At 34.3% G+C, this 23,751-nt stretch overlaps 1 protein-coding gene across 1 annotated transcript in view; it reads left to right on the top strand.

Annotated features, from left to right (window-relative positions):
* Window positions 1-23,751, top strand: part of ASCC3 (activating signal cointegrator 1 complex subunit 3) — a 276,779-nt gene that overhangs the window by 214,004 nt on the left and 39,024 nt on the right. The window contains exons 31-36 of the mRNA XM_054820094.1: window positions 5,549-5,686; window positions 5,788-5,908; window positions 9,381-9,513; window positions 12,126-12,251; window positions 21,552-21,663; window positions 21,950-22,084. Of these exons, the coding sequence (XP_054676069.1) occupies window positions 5,549-5,686; window positions 5,788-5,908; window positions 9,381-9,513; window positions 12,126-12,251; window positions 21,552-21,663; window positions 21,950-22,084 (765 nt within the window). The remainder of the gene's footprint in view (window positions 1-5,548; window positions 5,687-5,787; window positions 5,909-9,380; window positions 9,514-12,125; window positions 12,252-21,551; window positions 21,664-21,949; window positions 22,085-23,751) is intronic.

Raw genomic sequence — 23,751 nt, 5'->3', positions numbered from 1 at the left:
TTTCTAGCTAAAATTCTAATTTGGAGCTGTCAGCCAGGACTGTGATGTTCAAGCTTGTGACCCATCAGTTCTCTTGTTCAAAGATTATCCTTTTGGAAACAGACAGTGCCACCCATTTGTGATGTTCAAGCTTGGGTAAGATCAGTTATACTGTTCTACATTAGGAGCTGACTAAAGAGGAACAAGTCTTCCTCTTTCAGAAATTGCATCTACATCTGTGGTGGCAGCAGATGTTGCAATCTTTCTACAACATAATTTATTAGAATAGAGTTTTCAGTTTATTTATTTTTCTCTAATGTTTTTACTGCTTTTTGTTTTTAACCTAAATCAAAAGTACAAAGTCATATTTACTGTTTATTGTTTGAAGTTAGAATACAGTTCTCACCAGCAAACAAGCAGGGTGTTTTCTTGTTTGGGTTTTGGTTGTTTTTAAGCAATTTATTCCCTGGCCAGATACTTGAATTTTTTTTTTTAATATTTACAGTGCAAGGACTGAGAAGAAATGTACCCATGTACACAGTCTTAACTTTAACCGCAATGATTTTTGCATTCTGCTTTGTGCATCATTTTACCATCTGCATCTTGTTAAGACTGTTCTTTATGAAACCTCTAGAAATAACTAAAATCCTTTAGCACAAACATACCTACTGCAGTATTCAACAGCATCCATACCAAGCAATAGCCAGCTTCCATGGAATTCGAGGGCAGTTGAATGAAGGGCATTCGTTGACTCCAAAAGAATGAATCAGGCCCATACTGATTCTGTGATTTTAGAGATGCGAGTGTATAAACGTGTGTGAGCCAATTATGGATTTGTATACGTGTTTGTACACTGTGTGGAAATATGCATAGACATATGCGTGAAAGTGAATTAAATTTTACCATAAAGTTCTGTTTTGCATTGCTAAACAAACAAAAAAAAATCCCAAGAATTGTTGGAAAGACAAAAGATGACTTTTCCTGTTCTAACCTTTAAATCAAATAACCTATTATCTCCATGTTATTGTTCTGAGGTAATGCTGTGCTATAAAACAGGAATAGAAGAATCTGGTCTGTGTCATGAATAGGTATATTGCTGTCTTTTCAATGAGATTTTTAGTGTTAAATGTATAAGTTTTAATAATATATATCAACTGCTCAAACGATATTTTTAAATGTTTTTTTGAATAATCTTATCTGAGGTGTTTTAGGCATTTTGTTTGTGTGGGAGAGTTCTGAAGTATGAGGATGTCAACTCTTTATCAAAAATAATTTTATAAGATGAATTTTTTTCTGCCTTTGAAGATCAGGAGGGAACCCAAGAATGATTTCTAAGTGTTTCACTCATTATAGAAGTTCAACTTCCTTCTACAAGATGTTGTTTTTATGACACAAAAGCGTGTCATAAAAAATTAACATTTAGTTATAACAAGGAGATGTTTTTATTTCACTTAACATCTGTAGCAGATGTGAAATATGTAATTATTTTTGTAAAAGACTTCATAACTTTCACGATTCTTTTGTTTGGCACATCTTTCTTCTATTGGGCATTTTAGACAATTGATAAGCATTATTCAGTGGCATATGGTCTGAGTCTGACGTGCTTTGAAAAGAGTACAGAGTACTAATAATGAGGATTCTGTGAAAATGGGAAAACCAGCACAACAGATATGCTTTGAGAAAGTATGGGTTTTTAGCATCTTGAAACAATATATCACACTCAAAGGGACAGAATTGGGCTGCACAATCTGTTAGCTCATTCTTGTCCAATCTGGTCTCCTCCTTTCTTTTGGAGCCAGCATTGTCATCAACTTGCTGAATTATACTCTGACTGGAATGTATTTCAGGCACAGGGTAATGTATCTACTTAAATGGAATCCTATCTTTCTACAAAAGCTTTTTAAGTATAATAAATTTAAAATATAAAAAAGTTCTATTAGCTTAAAGTAAATGGTTCAACAGTTTACATATGTGCAGGAACAAAGAAAATGACTACTTACTAGTTTGAGAAAAATCTAGCTTGTTCAAAGATTAGAATATAAAAGGTAGAAATAAACTTTATTTTTATAATAAATATTTTGTAATGCTGCTAGAGTCCCAAATTGGTTTTCAAGGGTTTTTTATTAAAAGGTGGATTCCTAATCAACCTAATGTTAGGAAAGCACAGGAGGTATTTTTGTTTGTTCATCAAAAAATCTGTGAAGGATAGCAAAACCTTTTCCACATGGGCCCAATCCTGCCTGTCTTTGAGTCCAGGGAAAAATCTCCCCTTGCATTAAGTTCCCTGCATCGGAGTTGTACGTTTTTTATGTCAGTAAGATGTATATTTCCTTATATTATTTTTAAGATACTTTTTCTGTTCTTAAGATAGCCTGTTATGAGTTAATATTACAGTTGTTTTCAGAAAGATAAATAGTAATGAAGTTATAAAAATGCAGAAACATTAGATGTGTTTTATAGTCACAATGGTGTGTCTGTTTCTGGTTAATGAACCTATTAATTGTGCCATTATTTCTTAATAGAAAGTGATAATATTCTTACACTACACTGATATGAGAGAGTTATATTTTTAAATAAATTGTCATGAGAATTTTAAGCCTTGGATTGTGCCTATGGGTAAAAAATAGTTGTGTTTATTACATTGATTTATGTGAAAGTAAGAGGTCAGCTAAAAATGACTAGGATTCCCTGCTGCTAAAATGACAGGATAGTAGTACATGCGCCAGCTCTCCTGCTAAGGGTTCTTCAGTTTTCCTGTGGTAAATTACACTGCTTTGCAGGTATGACTAACAGCACCACAGGCCACCGCTGTAATACAAGTCAGAGGGAAAAAAAAAATAACCACTGCTGATTGTAAAAGCAAGAAGAACATCTTTGAATAAATTCCCAGCAGTGTGAATTTAGGATGGTTTATGCTGGCGACTACATGGCAAAAGTGTTTAGCTCCGGTTCTGTACTGAAAATAACTAACACTAAAACTGCATGTGCTGAAGGAGCAGTCTAATCGCTATAGACTAATCCAAATCAGCTAATTCGATCCTTGTACTCTTTTAGAGGAAAAGAGAGTTTAGATTCATTATTTTTCCCAATACCAAATTCTGCTCATGTGAATAATGAAATAAATGTCATTGGAACTGGCTTGTTCCCTTACATTAAAGACATAACTATCATAAGGTGATGATTCTTGATGGGGAAGAGAAAAATTAATTCAGCAATATATAATATCTTTTGTCAATTTTTGAATGCAGAAATTGAGAAAAATGTAAATGCATTCATTTTTTCATTTATTTTTCTGATAGTTACCAGTGCCGTTTTCTACTTTTTCATCTTAATTCCCTGTCGAATGTATACATATAACTATTATTTCTAAAAGTATCTATCTAAGCATAAGGAGCCTGTGCAGTGCTAGTACCACTTCATAAATACATAGCACAAAAAGCATTAATAGATTCAAAAATATATTTAGTAATGTGTGTTGATGGTCATAATTGTAGAGAAAACAGTATACAGGTTCTCATTTTATCGAGCTATTTTTTTTGTGTTAGAAGAAAAAAATCTTTAAGATGGGTCATAATTCATGTTGTCTACACTGCAGTCACATGTCTACATGTTGACTAGAGAAATCAAAGGTTTGCTGATTGTATCTATATAGATAAACTTTATCCTTTAACATATCCTCCTTTCATTCAGTTCTTTACTCTCTTCTACTTATCTACCCCTCTCCTTGTTTCCCTTTCCTAAATAGACTTATCCCCTCTTCACTTCTCGATTCATTGCTTTTTTCTTTCTGCTTCCTTTCCTTTTGGTGTTTTGTAGTCCCTTTCACTCTTTTCTTCTGTAAGCATCCTTTTCTTTTATACATGCCAGCTCAGTTTATACAACAAACCTTCCATTTCTTGTAATATAGGAAACTCTCAGGGACATCCAAGCAACTGCGGTATGAGGGAAAATAAAGTTTAGGAGCTTCCATTGACACATCAAATTGATTGGACCAAGCCAAAAGTTGAACAATATGGTTTTTAAATTGGGTTCTCTGTTACTTCCATCAGTTCTGGTTCTGTTAGTCAATACTACTTCAACAAATAGGCTTTTTAAAATGCTTTGTAATTTGTTCTTCCTGACAAAATTGATTTACAAAATCTATTTTGTTTGGGGTTTGTTGTTGTTTGATTTTTTTTTTAAATCATGAATATGTACTATTATATTCTCTAGCTTTTTTGTACCTTTTAAGGATTTTTTTTTTTTTTTTGTGATAGTAGTGATATATGATACTTGGGTTTAGTTATGTAAATAATTACATTAACATTAAGGTCTGAGAATTGAAAACCCAGGAAACATTTAGAGAAGGTTAAAATTCTGAACATTGGAAGCGCAACACCTCAGAGTCCTAAGTGGAAATGAAGATATCACTGCAGTCATGCAGGTATCATATCTCAGTACTTCGAGATAGTCGCTCCAAGATGAGACTCAGTCCAAATTCTTCAGTTACCCTGAGGATTTTGTTCTGCGCTACTATTTTTTCTTTAACCTTGGCTATAACTCCTAGGTTAACTGTGAATGATGCTGCCCATAAATATGCAATATCATTGTGCCACTGCTGGTGGCACCAGGAAACCACTAATAAGAGATGAGGTTTGAAAGTTCCTGGCTATAATTATATTAAAATCACATAAAATAATAAATGGCCTTAGAAATAAAACAACAGAAGGAATATTGAGGGGTAAAATCCCTAAACAGGACAGAAGTTATAAAGCTCTTGTTCGTTATTAGTGAGAGGCTTTTCACAGAGGTTGTCTACAGAAATAAATGAGCTTATTATAGAATTTACTACTTAAAAACATAGACAAGAACTATAGTTAAAATAATAGTAGTTATAATTATTCCAAGTAGTCATTGACACAAGATTTGAAAAAATAGTAAGAGTAATAAAAAATAGCTTTTTGTCTGGATTCTAAAAGTTTTAAATGAAGACACTTATTGTATGTTGGGTTTCACTACAGCGTTTAAGTCTATAAATGACAAACTCAAACTTAATTTTTTTTTTCAAATTAATTTGCATTTCAACATGTGAATAGGAAACTTTTTTGATGAATAATAATTGCAGAATTATCAAACTGAAGAAGTGTCTGTCTTTTCATAGGCATTAGAGAGTGCCAAATTTATTTTTCATGACTGTTGTTATGTTACTGGTTGCGGGGATTTGTTATGTTTTTATACCAGTTCTAACCCCTTTGATACTAGGGATTGCATTAAACAAACACAGAGCAGAATGCACAGCGTTTGCCAGACCCGTCAAGATATTTTCAGCATTTTCATTTCCTTATCTGCTCTACTTAGTGTGTCAATAAAATAATGTGCATTTTGTATTCACCCCCATCATTAATATAGTATGTGATTACTTTTTTAGACTAAAACCAGACTGTTCAGAGACTAAAGACTATGTTTTCCTGTTTGTATAAACAGTATTGAGCAAATTATCCTTGCTATAAAAAAAGATAAGAACAACCCTAAAAGTTTAAAATTTCTGAGTAATCTGTTTTAAAACATGCAACTATTCTTTCTGTTGCAGATGAATGACATTATAGTGACAGTTAGAGATTCAAATCTGAAGCTGACGCTTGCTTTTGGAATAGGCATGCACCATGCAGGTCTGCATGAGAGAGACAGGAAAACTGTGGAAGAATTGTTTGTGAACTGCAAAATCCAGGTACATTTGTTCTTTGAATCCTGCCATAATGAGTTTTACATGGAATTTTAAAAGTTGGCTTTTTGTTACATATACCTCATTAATCTTTCTTTCTGTTTTAGGTTCTTATTGCCACAAGCACATTAGCTTGGGGTGTAAATTTTCCAGCTCATTTAGTAATTGTTAAAGGAACAGAATACTATGATGGAAAAACAAGGCGTTACATGGATTATCCCATTACAGGTACTCACCTAAATTATGGAAATGTTCATATGCTGAATATTTCAAGTATATGCAAATGATCTGAATTATTTAATAACTGATCACTGAAAATACCTAATTTGGGTAGAGACTAGGAGTGCTGAGGAAAGGGTTTCTTTGTTTAATGCAAGTTGTAAGAGAAGTCTTAAGATTTTATGTAATAATGAAAATATTTCTGGTTTGCAAATCTTTTTTCGTGCTAAATTCATTTAATGTGTATCATCCAAAATAGACATTAAACAATTAAAGGGACAATATAAAGTCATATTTAGCTACCTAGTTAATTGTATAAAAGGAAGTTTTTATGCATGCAATTTTTTTTTTTCATTTTTTAAACCCTTTTTAAATAGAAAGACCTTTAACAGTAAACTTAGCCATGGTTTGAAATGCAACAGTTGAATCACACGTGTATGAGAACGTAAAATTTATACGTAGTCACTTGACAGTAAACAAAAACTTTTAACTAGTCTAATATCTTCAGTGATGTAAGTGATACTTCAAGTAAGTGATACTTCAAAAATAAGCAGCTAAATTAATTATTTGAATTTCTGGTTTGATATAGACTTTTATTGCTTTCTGGCTCCAGTAAACTCCACTTTTCATAAACTGTTCTGCGATGTTTTCAACAAGCTTAAGAAAGTGAACCATGGAAGAACTTCTTTCAGAGTTCAGACAGGGAGAATATTTGTCTGGATGGTACTAAGCTTGAAGAATGAGGACAAGCTAAATTTATTCCAGGTTTCCTGTTCTGTTTTCCCTTTCTCTTTTCACAAGAGAAAGTTTATTATTAAATAATCCTATACTACACCAGACATGCATACACCTAAGGACAATCGAAATGTTATTTGTAATGTAAATCGAGAGCTAGCATCTTTTTAACCACACAATCTTTGTTTTCAGCAAGAGAAGCTTATTAATGAAAAAAGCTCAAAGTGAAAATACTACAGGGGTTACTTCTCCAAGTAACCCATCATAGAGCTTAATTTAGTGGTTAGTGCTGTGCAGGAAACTTGGGATCAATTTCCAGACCAGCTCTCTTGTTCAAAGATCTGGTATGATCTGGGAGCTTAGCCATGCACACTTGCGTTTTGTGACAGAGTTTGGCTGATGTAAACTTAGTACGAACAGGCTCTGCAGAGAAGTTGCATCTCGCTCGTCCTAACTGGAAGGATACTGACAACTGACTTAATTACTAAACGGGGAATAACGATGAGGAAAGAAATCAACTGGAGTTTTAAATTGTATGGTGAATCTGTGGGACTGCCAGAGGGAAGTAATAGAGAAAATAGTATATTCAAAAGAAATCAGAAACTCAATAAGCAGTGAGGACTTACCATGCTGTTTTAGAAATCTGTTGTATGTGTACTCACAAAGGCTTTAGGGAATGCATATTATACTTTCTCTCTTTATTGCCTTTGTGAATTCAGGTGACTTGGACATCAAGGGTTGTTCAATTCTTGAATTTTTAATAAGTCTTTGGAGAGGGAGTGGATGGAATACCACCATCTGTGATGGAAGCATTTAGATTTTGTTGTCTGCACTGCAACAGAAAATGCAGATTCCTTACTTTATGAAGAAACATGTGGTGTGGTTTGCTTAGAGCATTTTTATTTTTAACTTTCTAGAGAATATTTATGCATCTGGAGGTTCTGTGGATAGGTAGTACAGTTTTGCAGCAGCAATAAAATGAAAATGTAATGAGTTTCTTTCTGAAATACTTCCAAAATTTCACAATGCTGTCTTTAACGCTGCCCTCAAGTAATGCCTTCACTGTTCTGTCATGGTATAACTTGGTTTCTCCCTGCTGAAGTTACCTTTCTGTATCAGGGATGCATTTGGCTCCAAGGAAGCAGCTGAGGGCAGAATGAATTATTCTGGAATGTTCTGTAATTTCAAAATAAGTAAAAACGCTTCTTTGAGTGAGGTCAGAGGTTTGGGGGAGGGCCTTTTCTCAGTTACCAGACATTTAGTCAGCCAGTTGGATCATATTTAACATTTCAGGAGTTTAGTCCAGTGATTAAAAGCAGCCAAGCAACATATAGTCAGTAAAAAAAAATATTGGGTTTGGATAATTACATAGTGGATATTGGCAAAAATCATTTCCTGACACTTTTTGGTAAATTCATCTCCTATATGGTATTATGCACAATTTAATTCACCACATTAGAATAGCAAGAAGTTCTTTCATCACCCTCCTGTGCACATACCTATTCAGAAACATAATTTTCAAACTAGTTTCATTTTACATTTTCATCATTCTTAAATTAACAAAAGGAATAAAATTATAAAAAACTATTGCTGTCTATATAAGCTCATGAGTATGCAAGTGAAAATGTGTTACTAAAAACTGTTTATCATCATCGGGCTGTTTCTCCTATCATTGTCTGTTTCTGTATCCCATTCTACACCCTGTGGCTTTTCCTTCCCCAACTCACCATTGGGCCAAAATCTTATTGATTCTGAAGCCAAAGAAAACACTTTTCAAAATGCCAGGGTACTGCAAGCCACATGTTGTGCAAGTATGATAGAGCTCATAGAGAATACACAAAAAATAAAAAGTTTTAAAATAAAGATGTAAAACTTATTAATTGCTCTCCATTGTTTCTTCAAAGTTAAATGGCGATTGGAGACACCAAAAATGAATCAGGTCTGTCGAGCAAGACACAAAACGACCTATACAGATGTACTTCTCAGATTATGAGAAGACACAAATAGATGACAAGCATACTTCTCTTCATGGCTGGGTTGAAAGTTGAGCGTGTTTTGTATAAACTAGTATTTTCAGGGTTTATCGAAATCATTAACTAGTATTTGCAAGTAGTGATGTGCAGGCAGAGTAATAGAGGTAAGCTATAACTGTACCTGCTTTTGAATTTCTATATGGTGATCTGATATAAGGAAAACATCTCTACTCCAGTGCTAATAACTAATATAATTTGTCCTGAAGTTTGAGTGGTAAAGATCATAGCTGTGAGTAATTAGAATCTGCCTTTACCTTTTATGATCTAAAATACTCAAAACCTAGGAAATCATATATAGGAGAAAAGCTTATACAAGGAACTTTTATTATTGTGAAGTCAAATGCTTGAAAATTAGGAAATAATAGTTGCCATTGTATGCTTCATGAGTTCTCTCACTCATCATCTTTAATTGCCTATGATCAAACAAGAGTTGGATGTGGACTGGAAGGAGAGAAGAAAAAATTTATATTAGATGTAAGTTTGGATTCTATTGCAGTGGGTGGTCTTCAAGTACGCAACAAGTCTCTGCCAGAAAGAAGTTCATTGTAAATTTATCTGAGATGGAAAAAAAATTTAGATGTGTCAAAACTAATAGGGTATATGAGGCCAAAGAAATCCCAAAAAACTTTATTGCACATTGTACAGACATAAATACATTTATTTATACATTTAAATGAATACATTTGTTTTATACGTTGTTGTCTCGTTGGCAGATGTACTTCAGATGATGGGACGTGCTGGCAGACCACAGTTTGATGACCAAGGAAAGGCTGTAATTCTAGTTCACGATATTAAGAAAGACTTCTACAAAAAATTCCTTTATGAACCTTTCCCAGTGGAATCGAGGTAAGATAAAGCAATCAGAAAAGCTGATCAAACTATCAACAATACTACACATGAGGGATAGAGAGAAGTGAAACAAAATTCCTGTGCCAAACATCTCCTAAATATTGGGGTCCTAGAGGAAAATAATTTTCCAAAAATTTTTATCTATCTTTATGTAGAAGAATCCTTTCTTCCCTGAGTTTCAAAGTACTGTTGAGCTCTTTAGTCCATTCACAGATAATACTACAAATGCTTCCTTGCTTCTGAGTGTTGTCTCAGACATTTGAGACTGGTCTCTTCAAGACCACTGTGTAGGACAACAATACATGATCCTCAGAACCCTTTCTCAAATTCTGTAACAAATTCTTAATAGAAAAAAAAAATAGGTGAGTTTCTAGCACTTCTTACCTAGAATACTTGTACTTATAGATATCACATTCTTCAAAATCTCCCAAGTTCAAAAAGAAATCAGCATGGTGTAAACTATTACTAATGCACTTTCAGCAGATTTTTCACTTCAAAATTGCAATATTTTTATCAGAACTGTAGAAACAGCACCTTTTTGCACCCTCTCTGAACTTAGTTGATACAGTTTGCTGTCCAGCATAATGTAACTCATGCCTTGGTTTTGATATTTACAATGTACTTAGTTGTTCAACAAGAAGGAGAACCAGTTACATCAGTCTCCTATAGATGCATGTTTCATGGAGGAATTCTCAGACATCTAATAAAGCATGAGGATTACTAAAAGCTGTTCTCAGTGATGAAGAATTCCCAGTATTATTCTCCTATGGAAACTTCATCCCTCAACATAACACTAATGGGACCTCTGTCTGGTCAGGAAATTTGTAGAAGCTTGAGAGTGCTATCCACCTGTGAAATGTAGTTGAAATGGTCTGGTGTATTTGAAGGTTAATTTCTGTGGTGCACAGACAGACATACAGTTTTTACAAACAAAGAATGTGGAGACATGCGCTTCATTTCCTTAGGAAACCACACTTTTCTTTTTTTAACACATAATTGCACTTAGCACAAAAGGCTAGGAGTTGAACTGCTTCAAAATGATAGCTAATAAGTCAAAAGAGCAGTGTGATTAAAATGTTGATGATATATCCAGACTCTATGGCACTAGCATAAACTAGGAAATTTCTCTGTTCATTGACCACTGGTGTTCCTAAATAGATCTTCAGTATAACAGTAGTAATCACACCTCGTTCTTCTTTGGAATACTATAAATATTCTGTGTTTCTAGTAGCTCATTTTGTCTGAATATATTTGCTTTGTAGTTTGATATATTCCATCTTTTACTACAAACAAAGAATATTGTATAAATTTTCAGCAGAAGATTCACATATTAATAGCAATCTCATTAAGTTCTATGTAGATTGTGATCCGATAAACTTAGAGTTGTCTTAGTCTCTTTTATGATAAAGTATTTGAAGTAAGAGGCTTCATAGCTTCAAAGAGAAATTGTTTGGGGGTTTTTTGAAGGGTTTTTAGTTTTAGAATGCTTTCCCATCTGTTCTGCCAAAGAGTAGATTTATCAGCTTTGTGTAGTATTTCCAATTTGTAAAATTAAACTTCATATGTTTTTAATTAAAGTTTTTTCTGAAAGCCATTGTCTATGTATTAGTTGTAAGACTTGAGTACACAACTGGTATGACAGGCCTTGTGCTCTCACTGATCATGGGTCTGAAATACAGCACATTAGAAGCAAAAGAGAACACACTATTATGGAATAGCTATTGAATCATCTGTCCAGTTTCTGTCGGACAATCTGGGTAGAACATCTACAGCTCTTACCTTCAGAAGCGTGCAATCAGTGGTATAGAGCAGTAAAACAGCTACTCATACCAAATTGTTCTTTACTTTTAGCAATAAGGAAGGAACAGTAGGAAAAGAAAAACAATTACAAGAAAAATTAGGCTGATCCTTAAGGATATTTGCCATTCTGTGTTTGAACACTAGCCAGGCATGATCTCATTAGATACCGTAATGGAGGTCTTTGTTCCATTTAATGACACTAAACAGTATTTTACTTTATAAGAATAATTTTAAACTGCTTTTGTTCTTCTGTGTTTCTGAGTTTAGATCTTTGGGTAAAAGTAACTGCTCTTTTTTTCTTTTTTTTCTTTTTTTTTTCTTTTTTTTTTCTTTTTTTTTACATTGGATGAAGATGAGGCAAAATCTGGGGGAAGCAATTTTGATGTAATTTTAATAGCCCTCAAGTATTTGTTAAGTATTAGCTAAGCTATTGCCACTGTTTCATTTCCTGTTTGTCTTTCCATATGATCCTCCATTGGATTAAACCAGCATGATCATATGGTCAACACACAGTATTCAGAAGTTACCACTGTGTAGCTGCATCTGAATACATTCCATGTATGACTTAAACTTGTGCATTCTTGATCCAATCAAAAAATAATTTGAGCTTCATTCCACTACCATGTAAAGAAGATGACTGACCTTGCAATTACATTCCCCTTCTTCCCCTGTTCTCCTTTACCGGATGATAAATATATAATATTTTCAGATTAAAAGTAATAAACCTTTTAATGCACAACTCTACAAAATATATTACCCGTCTTTGTGATTGTAAAGTCAGCTAAGTCCTCTCGTTTTCTGTTCTTCAGCTTGTTAGAAGTGCTGGCTGACCACTTAAATGCTGAAATTGCTGCTGGAACTGTTACTTCTAAGCAGGATGCAATGGATTATATCACCTGGACTTATTTCTTCCGTCGACTTATAATGAACCCAACGTGAGTATAAAATACAAATGCAATTTAATCTAAAGCTGGCTTGAGGGTAGAGTTGATCCAAAGGTGATCCCACTGCTGTTGGAGCCTAGAATACTTAGTAGTCTCCAGTGTAGGAGCATTACTGGCCCACACATGGAATAAAACTTGTGTGCACATTTTTTTAATATTTTTTTTTCCTCTAAATATAAATGCATTTCTTGGCAGATAACTTTACAATTTAGTGACAACTATAAAATAGCCTTATTGAGAGGGCTATACCAGCATCCCTAAAATAAAACTCCAGATTATCACATTCCTTTAGGTATTGTATTTATAATGTGTTACTTTTTTTTTAGCTACCACATTGATGTGTTCTGCCCAGTTTTCTATAGAAAATCTATTAAGACCTGGATTTTCCTAATAAATCAGAGAATAGCTATCAGCTGTTTCTCTGTGATAAAGTTTACTTTCATTAGGTATCCTGGTGAAACCATGTGTGCAATATTTTCAATGATTGTTATCATCCTGCCTAGCTCCAGCTGGTATGCAGATAGTCCTGAGCTGTTCCAGCAATGTAGCCTGCCTTTGCCACAACATCGTTTTGGGTAAATGGTATGTTGCCTAGCATGTGATCATTCCCCCACCAAAGTAATGTGGCCAATAAAGAATTAGGCATCTATAATACTAAATATTTCTTGAGGTACTCCAGAGTGTTTTATTTCTGAAATCATGTTAATGTCTGTAAGATTTGGCTGAATTTTCAGCTGGATTCTTTGTGGGCAACTGCTGGTGAGAGCCTGCAGGTGATAAAATAATTTCCTTTAATTCTTTTTTAGTCTTCATTAGTTTTGAATTCTGCATCTAGTCCTGTGCTGAGAATCTCCCACAAAACAGAATATCCATCTAATCTTCTTGGAAAATAAAAAATGCAGTGTGTTAGAACTGTAAACTAAAGAAAACATATTCAATTCTCTCACTTCATGACTAACAAAATGAATACATTTATGTGGAAAGTATTTCTCCCCTGAGGGTGACAAACAGCTAAACTCTGGTTTTGTCTAGGTTAGATGTGGGTACATCTGTGTTTAGTTGTATGACTTTGGAATTTACACGTCATCCATACTACAACTAATGTTAAAAACTATGCCATTGCAGACAATATTCTTTTTTAGTTTAAAGAATAAGTAATGTTATTTTAAAATGTCTTGCTCTTGAATTGCTGCGTTAAAGTGATTTTGTTGACTTGTCTTTGGCAAGCTTTGATCACGTTGTACCTGTGATAGGTAGATTTTTGAGACACAACATATAGCCCAAAGTGTAGAATATAGAAATGTAGTCATTTGATTTAATGGGCAAGCTCTTCCCAATATAAAAGAAGGTTCCCACTGGAGTATGAGGTTGACATGTTTACCAATGCTCCTTTTTTCTCAGGAATTTCTTTAATGTGCCATGTCATGGAAAGCTAAATCTGAAGTTATCTAAATAACAACTTTTAAGCAAAAGTTCTGCTATTCTGATAGGATTGTGGCAAGAAAGTTAGAAAAAGGGGAAAAAAAACCCACTATATTTCATAGTGAGATGCAGAGCCTTCGTAGTGAGAAGCAAGATGAACAGATCTTAACTAGTCATGTCCATAATGGCAGGATAGGAATGCATATTGAAGTTTCTAATGAAATTGGAGCCTTCCATCAGAACGCCACACATGCAGGTTGGAACAGTGCACAGGTTGTGCTGCTTTAGCCCCTCTCTCATCCACACAGAGATACTCAGCATTCCTTCTGTACTCCATCATGCAGGGACAAAAATGAAGGACATTACTGACTGTGTCAGAGGTCACTTCTAGAATACCAAGTGCAAATGCAATGGACGTGCATGCTTTCCATTCTTTGACATAATAATAAATTCTATTAAGTTTCATCCAAAGTTGCTAAGCTAACCAGCTAGTAGAGTTCTTGGACCTACTACTACCTGTGGTATTTTCAGACCTCCTACAAGCCAAGCAGTTCCAGTGTGTCAGTATTTGAACGAGATACATCAAAGGAAAACTGAAGAGTTTTATGAAGATAAGTCAGTGATAGTTGAGATAACTTTGAATAAACTTGCAATACAGTAATGGAGTTTACTGTGCCCTAGATGAGCATATAAGATGATTGATATTACCAAACAAGAACTATTTGTGGCCCTTAATAATCGAAAGGTCTTAGGGTTTGTATTTTTTCCCCGAGAGTAGGAGCACAACAGCTGAATTTTGGATTGGATAGTTACACAATACCTACTCAGTGTTACTTGATACAGTGTTCTGTATCATGTCCTGCCCCAAAGGAATTTTGTTGACTTTGTCTCCACTGTGAAACAAGAACTGTTTTTCAGCCAGCAGGTGATTGTACCTGAGTGGTGAATAAGTAATTCCCATATGCATGATTGGTAAATTGCCTTGGGATTCATTGGCATAAAAGTCATTGCATGGGATGCTGTAAATCCCCAAAATAATGGGCTTAGATAATATGCAGAAGATTTATATTCTCATTTATTGCCAGTTTTAGCTACTTGTATATTAAAGCTGCATAAACAAATCTAGGATCATTCTATTCCAGTCTAGTATCATAAAATGTCTTATTGAATGCCTGCAATTTGTACCATTTAAGTAATGTTAATCTGCATTTGTTGTGAGATAGAGATCAAAGTATCCTTCTGCTCTAAGTATCCAGTTTTCTTCTAAACATGCAGTCATTACACAAGTTTTTCTGATGCACTTGAGATAATTGTTAGACTTGTAATAATGGCTTTTTAATGGTGGTGTTGAAAATCTTTGCATGTTACAATACTTATTTTCATCAAACCATTTTAATTTTCTTGTTTGATGAACCCCTGTATCTTGAAATCTGTGAAGTGGGGTTTAACTATCTGGATAAGAAGAGTAATTGAGCTGTTGATCTGGGGGAGTGGAGGAGCTGAGTGCTAGTTTTGTTCAGAGGCAAACTGACTATGTGCATGTAGTTAAAGAGCAGTTGTGCAAATGAGAGGGGTGGTCCAAATAAAACTGTTTATCAAAGTCTATCAGTCTCAATATCCAGAGTTTCTTCCTGGTTCTTTCCCTCCCCCAAAGCAATTATTCCTGAATGTAGAGGTTTTTGAATTTGCACGTGAAGTCAAAATTCCTGTGCTACTTCAGTCGAGTACTACAACGTGTTCTCCTTTCCACATACCACTTCAGTCGATACATTCTTTACGTAGTCAAGATCCTACAGGACAGATCAGCGAAGTGCCCTGTTCTTTGAAAGGGGCTATTTTGAGAGGCTCGTCTATCTCCTTTCCTTGGCTGAAATTCCTTGGCTATTTCATTCTTTTACCCTTATAAAAGATTATAATCTGCAACTTTCTACAAAAGAGAAATGGCTGTGGGAAACATTTTCTGTAAATCAGGTTATGATATTTTCCAGATACATGTGCAGTAAAAGAGAAATAGAAATTTACAACATATGTAAAGTTAAGCAGAATCAGCTTTCATTTGGAAAGTTAATTTTTAGATATTCTGAGAGCACACATCACATCTCTGTTAAAATGTGTGTGGGTTTTTATGTATTTATAAATATATATGTGTGCGTGTGTGTGTATGTACACACTTATTTTATAAGTTTTCTGTGTTAATTCCTTACGAAGAACTGAAAAAATGTTTTATTAATTCATTCTGAGAATTACTATTAAGGGACTGGTTGCTTTTTTTTCACTTTATGTCAGTCTTACAAAGTTTTCTGGAGTGAAAGAATTATGTAGCATAAATTATAATTAAATTATCTCAGACTGATGCTCTTATCATCATACACTTTAAATTTCCTTTTCTCAGTATGATTAGCTGAGCATGTCTAATAACATGTGAATAAAACATGCGAATAAAAATTATGATTGTATACTGTTCCAATATAGTTTCTGTTATTGAGGTGACAGCTAGTATCAGCCCGTCAGGATAGAATAATATGTATTTCAGTGACAAAATCACAGTTATTCAGATTTTAGGGCTAGTTTGGAATTATATTAGAAGGGAGGACTACTGAAGAAAGTTACATTAACTAAGAGATAAAATGGAAAAGTTTGGCAGTAGCTACTAAGAACAGAAGCTAAGAAGGTGCAGGTATTTTACACTGCAGTAATTACCAACATCCGTATTTTGAGTTGGTAAACAGATACTTTTCAGAGTGGATTCTTTCTTTTACATTTAGATCTATGTGCAAGAATGCATACTTCATAAATAACAGCTATAGGCATTATTACAAATTTCATAACAGGAGCTTGTTCTTTTAAATTATTTGAGGGTCACAGTAATGTGAAAAGTACAGGAATGTATTTCATGGTATGCTTTTACCAAACTATTCACACAAATGAAGTTTTTCCGATTCTCTCAGACTGGGAATCCCCAGGCTGCTGAGTGTTTGAGCCACCTCCTGTTCCCCAGTCTGCTGCAGTCTTAGGTGAGAATGCAAAGCTGAAGACCCCACATCTCCCCATTCAGAAAGCAAATTCACATAATTCTCTTCCTACTCTTGGATATGATTTACCGGTACAAATTATCTGTTGGAATATATCGTAGGAAAAAGAAATGCCCAGTCAATATGTAAGCAAATTTACATGTTAAAGCCTGTTACCTCTGATTTGTCATCTTATGAATGCATCTTAGGAGGTAAACTTTCTTTTAGTTACAAGCACTGATGTGGAGGCAAATACCTGGCTGATGTCAGAGAAACTGGATTCTCTTTTGATCTTCTTAAATAACCACAATGTACAATGTACTAAAAACTGATTAAAGATAGTAATGTATCTATTTCTCATACCTGGCATAAGCAAATATATGAATGCAAGAAAATACAAGTAGAAATTGCCATCTGCAGCATTCGTGCATGCTGTAATGCATTTCAGCCGGCCAGTCACGGACTCCACAGTCAGTCAGTGATGCCTTAACAACAGAAGAGAGTTGGTACGTTGGTTCATAGCTCTCTGGCTGTGTAGGTCCATCAGTTGTGCCATACACTGAGCACCATTTCCATGGTACCATTTGAAGATGGCAGCTGCTGAAGGCCACGAGCTGATTAAAGTGAACACAATTGATGACTGCAGTAAAGCGATTTACAAAAATGACTATCTGTGCTTCCCTCGTACTTGTTCGTAACAAAATTCTGCATTCAGGACTGTAAAATCTCAGAAAGCACGCTTTCTTGCTATCAAGTGAATGTGGTAGATTCGTCTTTTTTGTGCACTTGTTTCAAAAGGCCTTCTGGCTAGCAAGTTTTTTCTTTCAATATTTTTGGCTGATTCTGCCACCGATTTTCATTATGTGTGTCACTATTACTACCGTATAATCTGAACATAAAAAACATGGTGCTGTAACAAATGACTTCACAGCATTGACAGTTATAGCAGGACCATTTCAAGGCTGATGAAAAATTTCCCAGAGAGATCTCGGGTCAGGTTTACATAAGCTAAACAGGAAATGATTGCCACCATTCACATTAAATCCTAAATGTTTTGTGTAACTTCATCTACATTTTACGTTCCTGCACGTCTCTCTGTCTTTCTCAGCTGATGAAATTCCACACTTCCTTAGAGAAATAAGTTCATGTTTCACAGTTTGTTGTTCTTGCTAAGCTCTACAAGGTTTGGGATTTTAAATATACATTATTTAAAAGACAATAAAAAGTTCCTTCAGGTTTTGAATGTTTAAATTTTACATACTTTGTAAATTTTTATGATACCTAGGGGTTTGTTATTGCTTTTTCCCAATGGACTACTAATGGAAGTTAGCCTGTCTAGCCCATGTGCTAGATGCTGTTAGGATAAAACTGCCTTTGACTTTCACACCTCTCAGGGGACGAGTAATTGTTGTGTTCAAACAGCCTGTAATTGTGATCCCGCTGGCTTTCTCAGTACGCTTCTGGCTATTAGAATCATTAAACAACTCAGCACCTGTTAACAGCATTGTAAATATTCAACCCTGCTTGTGTGCAGGTTGAGTCCAATATAGGAGAAGGCTTACAGAGCCCAGCCTCATAAATTAGAGCTTCTGACAAGTCAATTATTGTGAAACTGGGCTTCACTGTGAAATAAATGAAATGGTGTGCTGATAAAAAGGTAGGCTGTCTGTTTATAGCAAAGGGAAAATAATGACTAGATGATTCAATGCAGTGAGCATGAAACTGCATTGTTTTTATTCTTTATCTGTAATTAAATAGTAAGGTAATATAGCTTCATAGAGGAACTCACGATGCAGGTTTTATACTTAGAACATACCAACATGCAAAATTTAACTTGCATTTATGCCTGTGCATTCAAAATACTGTCTAATGTCATGATACCTCTGTAAATTTCGCTAATGATTTTAACATAGTCTTTCTAGATGAATGGCTTTGCTTTTTATTAAGGGAAAATGTGCTGAGTGACCAAGAAGCCCCTGTGGGTGTGCTCAAAATTATATTTACCCCATTATAGAAAGTAGTTAAAACACACTGGTAGCACTTCACTCGAGATTACAAACCATTTAAGATTTTTCTTTACATTGTTTTATTTGCACTAGGCAGCTATATATTTACTCCTCTGACAGAAAATTACCAAAAATCAGCAAATTTAAAATTCGCATAGTTTTTAAAAGGCATTATAATGCCTTTTATGATTGTGACTTCAGTGTGAAATACTGCAAATTAGGCAGAGTACAAGATAAAAATCTGTTTGAATTACTGTCTTAAATTTCAGTCTCAAAAAAGAATTTCAGTCTATTGCCCATGTCTCTTCCTTTGTTTTATCAGTATTTTTCATCAGTGTTGTGGTAGTGCAAATAATAGTGCTGCAATGATATGGTGAAAGTCTGAATACCGTGAAAACAAAGTGCCTTAATTAGAATCATTTCAGTAGTGTTATATTCAATTTAGAGAAAAATACTAATGAATCGTTAGTTGTTTAGATGTATAAAAGAGACAATCTTTTGACATCCTTAAACAACTTCCGTAGTTAATTTGCTCGATTATTTTCAGAGGGTAAACAAAATGTTACAAAGTAATTTCTGCTAATAAACAGAATCCACATGCGTTGGGTGATAAGATGTCAGGGAGATAAAAGGTGCAGATGGAAATATTAACCATTTTTTATCAATACTATATTACTTCAGTAAATTTAAAAGTGGACTCATGGAAATTAAGTTGCATTGAAAACAATGTTAGAGCACTTTTGCTACAAATAAGTTTTCTTTTGCTAAGGCTGATAATGTGTGGCTGTCTACCATATAAAACTTTGTAGTCAATATAAATTTTTCTTTTGATTTGGTTTGGTTTTGGACAATAGCTATGTTTAAAACGTTTGAGATCATCTCAGCATGAACCCATATAAAATATCACAGAGTTGAATACTCCACTGCTATATATATACACATACACTTGTTGTTGTCTAATGTAGCAGACTGTTTCCTGCTATCAGAACAATTTTTTTAAAAATCTTTTTCTTATGGTAGTAGTGTTTGACTCCGGCTTTACCTGATTATAAGTGAACATTCAAAGCATCAAAGAATTAACTCCATAATTTGCAATTAATAACAAGGGAAAAAATCTGGAAATGACTGTACTGCTATTTAGCATGCAGGCTTTTTTCAGTTTTGCTATTGCTGTTCATAAAGGATAAATGTTAAAAACGGTGTTTAAGAAAATAATACTGCCGATCAAATTCTGTTAATAAAACAGTCATGGAAGGATGCTCATAGTATATAAAAACACAGTTCCATCTTTTGAAATTTGCTAACAGCAGCATTACAGCAAACAAAATAGAGCTTAAATCAGAGAATGGGATTCATCTGCCCAAACATAGAATCAACAACTGAACTGATTGTTTAAAGCTCTTTTTTTTTAGTCAGTGATTACATTTCACTTCGTCCTAAAGCGGATATATAAAATACTTCAGATAAATGGCATTCTGCAAGCACACGTTTCTCTCCATTGGCAGTAAAGGGAGTTAAAAAGACTAACTCAGGTGTAGCTGTAACTATGTAAAATCAGCTAAAATGAATCTCAGCACACTGTTTTGCAGCCTGTTGTTCACCTGCACAAAATAACACTGAAAGAACCTAATCTCCATTACAGCGTGTGGTATTGTTTCCAGTGGGGATTCTGAGTACATTGTAACAGTAGGAAATTTTAGTAAAGCAGCTAGTATGAACAAAGGAGCATCTTTCATCATTGCAGCAATCTCAGTAGTCTATTTGTGCGACAGTATTTTACCGAATTAAATGAGCAGGGAAAACCTTTTTTACTCTGCTTTTCAATATTTCAATAAATCATCAAATTTTTTGTTTGTTTGAAATGGCATGATTTAATTCAGAATTTTTAAACTTTCTGAGCATGCTCAGTTTTTCTTTACTGCTCATTGAACTTATTTGTTAGTTTCTGAATTGGTGCCTTTGTTGAATCTAGGACACAAGTTCTTACCATGTTTTTATCTGGAGTTTTCTAGGTAAAAGCTCACCCTGAAATTATGTATGTGTGAGTAAGAATCTTATAATACAGCTTAAGTTCTACAGTTAAGGAGTGCAAACTTCAGTCACTGGGGTTTTTTTATACGCTGGCATAACAACATGTTTTGGCAAACTTTATAAACATTTTTCCTTCATACAGATAACTAAGAACCATTATTACTATATATAGTTTACCTAAACAATTTTACCTGAATAATGAACATGTGAAGTAACCACATTGACAAATACCTTATTCCTTTTCTTAGCAATTTTAACTTTGAGAATAAAATTACACAGAAATGTAACGACAACCACCACCATTTGGATTGGTGTAAGGTTACTTTTTCAAGAGATGTCACTATATGCCAAGTTTCTATTTTCAGAGTTCCAGGATGTAAGAACAGTTGCTATCCTTGGTGGGTTTTCTTCCTTTGTCTTGAAGTTAAAATACTGTTGCTTGTGTTAGTATTTCTCGTTCACTTTCATACTTTTATAATCAGGAAAATATACCTATGCAATCAGGAAAATTTTCCCAATAAGTATAGCCAGTCCAGTTCTGTTTGTATCAACCTTTCTATTAATAGATAAATTACCATTTTTCCATGTGTACATGCTTGTATTATTTTGGTTACTCCCACAAACCATTTAAGAATCATGAATTTCTTGTTAGACTATATAAGGGAATAGTTCTATATTTAATTGTTTAATGTGGATATCGCTGTTCCAAGTACGTGTGTGTATTATAGCAGCCTCGTAAGTTTCCCTACAAGATGTTATTGTTAAAAATCTTCAGCATGTCAAAAGTATTCATGTAATGCATCTGTTTTCAATTTATCTAGTTACTATAACTTGGATGATGTGAGCCATGACACAATGAATATGTACCTCTCAAGCCTTGTTGAGAAATCCCTCTTTGATTTGGAATGCTCCTACTGTATTGAAATTGGGGAGGTAAGACTAATCTGTGCCTTACAAGATTCAGTAAGATACTTGCTCCTAAAAGTTGGGAACAGCAAGATACGTGCTCCCGATTTGAGATGCTAGCATTTGCCTATGGAGCTATTTGTAAGACTTACATTGAAAACTGAGCTTAACAGGGGTTGCAGCTAAATTATGATGCTAAATCATTTTTGCTGTTCTCTCTTATAAAGTAGTCTTAAATTATTTTACAGTTTTGTAGGAACCATTTACATTGAACCATGTAGGAACCTTGTATATTTGATTCCTCTTCTAACAGGATAATCGCAGCATTGAACCTCTGACATATGGCCGCATTGCTTCCTATTACTATTTGAAGCATCCAACTATTGGGATGTTCAAAGATCAGTTGAAACCTGAAAGCAACATTGAAGAATTGCTCTTAATTCTGACAGTAAGTGCTGATATTTTCTTAACTTAAACATATGTAACTCATGACTCTTAAAGACACTTCCAAGTGTGTGAAAAGACACCCCAAAATTAAGAAAAGCCTTTCTTCCCTGATCTGTAATTTCATTTTTTGTTGTTTTGAGTAATATACCTGAATAATACTTGATGTTTCAGGTGTTTCATCTAATTGGTAGATCAAAATTACTGTGTACATCTGTTTCTCTTCTTATGCCCCTTTATAATCTTCAGGATCTATACAAACCTCATATTATTTTTTTTTCTAAGTAAGTAAGTTAGGTGTAATACTAAAAAGCCAGAATAATAACTACATATCAACATCCTAAATCTGTACCAGGGCCACCACTTTGCACTGGGACAATCTGGAAGATACAGCAGCTTACAGAAGTGGGGAAGACATATGGGGAAGACCTGTTCCCTAAAATGCCTAATTTTCCTTCTCCCAGCTACCTCACAATCCTTGAGGTCATAACCTGCAGTAATGCCAGCTCATACAGTTAGCCTAGTGACTGTTAGTAGAGAAGTGCAATGCAAGGCAAAAGATTTTAGGGTACAAATCTGGAGATACAGTGTACAATGCAGCGTGATACTATTACATTCTCATTGCAAAAGAATCAGGTTTTACTCCATTTTCCTTTTTAAGTACTTAAGTAGTTATGTCTACAAAATCTTCTTTTTTCAAAATAATATAACTTCACTTGTACACACATATTAGAAAACAAAAAGTGCCTGAATATTATCTGGGAAAACTTATTTCTGACCACTTATGATTGTAGTCTCTGTTGTATTACATACATTATACAAGTATAATTCTTTAGTATTCTCATTTCCAAGTGTTAACTTCAAAGTCTAGAGTCCCATCTTACAGTATTTATGTGTGTTACTTTTATATTCATTATTGTTTTAACATGCTGCCAAAATGTCTCTGAGGAGAAATACAGGAAGAAAAATTAAAGTAGTGCTATTCAACAGTTTGCATCTCAACAAAATCAGATCAGCATTTTATGACACTAGGAAAGCCACTTTTCTAGTACAGAGACTTCCTTTCTGGTAAATTTAAATCACCTGCTGCAAACATTTGGAGTGTTACAGCTCAGAAATAAAGGCCACAGTAATCTTTTATAATGGAAAGTGTTAGACAGCCTAAATAGGGGAATTGCTATCACTGACCCTGCAATATCTGTTGTTCTGTTGTCAGAAAACATTACAAATTATATGAAATGAAATTCACTGTATTCAGCTGAATTCAAAATGATAATCAACCACAATTCCTATATATGCTGTATGTAAAATAACTGAAATTTTAAAAAGAAATACCCACTGGTGAAAAGAATTTAAATAATATAATGTTGAGTATTCAAGATGAGAGCTTTACTGTCTTTTTAAAATCTCTTCTCCAGAGAAAATTTTCTGCACCTAGAAATTTTTTTTCAGACAAATTTATACAGGGAAAGTTTAGGAATAGCATTAGCAGAGATGGGGGACATTTCATGACACTGCCTAAGCTAGTGAGCAACATATGGAAGATGAATGATGGAAGCAGAACCTAGTGCTGTCTATCTTATGTCAGGGCTCCTCATCTATTTAAACAGCTTGCATCCATGAAGTGCAAAGATAAATGGCAAATATTTCTGTTGCAAATGAAACCTAGGA

Source organism: Grus americana, chromosome 3, assembly GCF_028858705.1.
Source record: "Grus americana isolate bGruAme1 chromosome 3, bGruAme1.mat, whole genome shotgun sequence".
NCBI classification, from domain to species: domain Eukaryota; kingdom Metazoa; phylum Chordata; class Aves; order Gruiformes; family Gruidae; genus Grus; species Grus americana.
The sequence above is the reverse complement of the archived record's forward strand: the minus strand, read 5'-3'. Positions and strand labels throughout refer to the sequence as shown.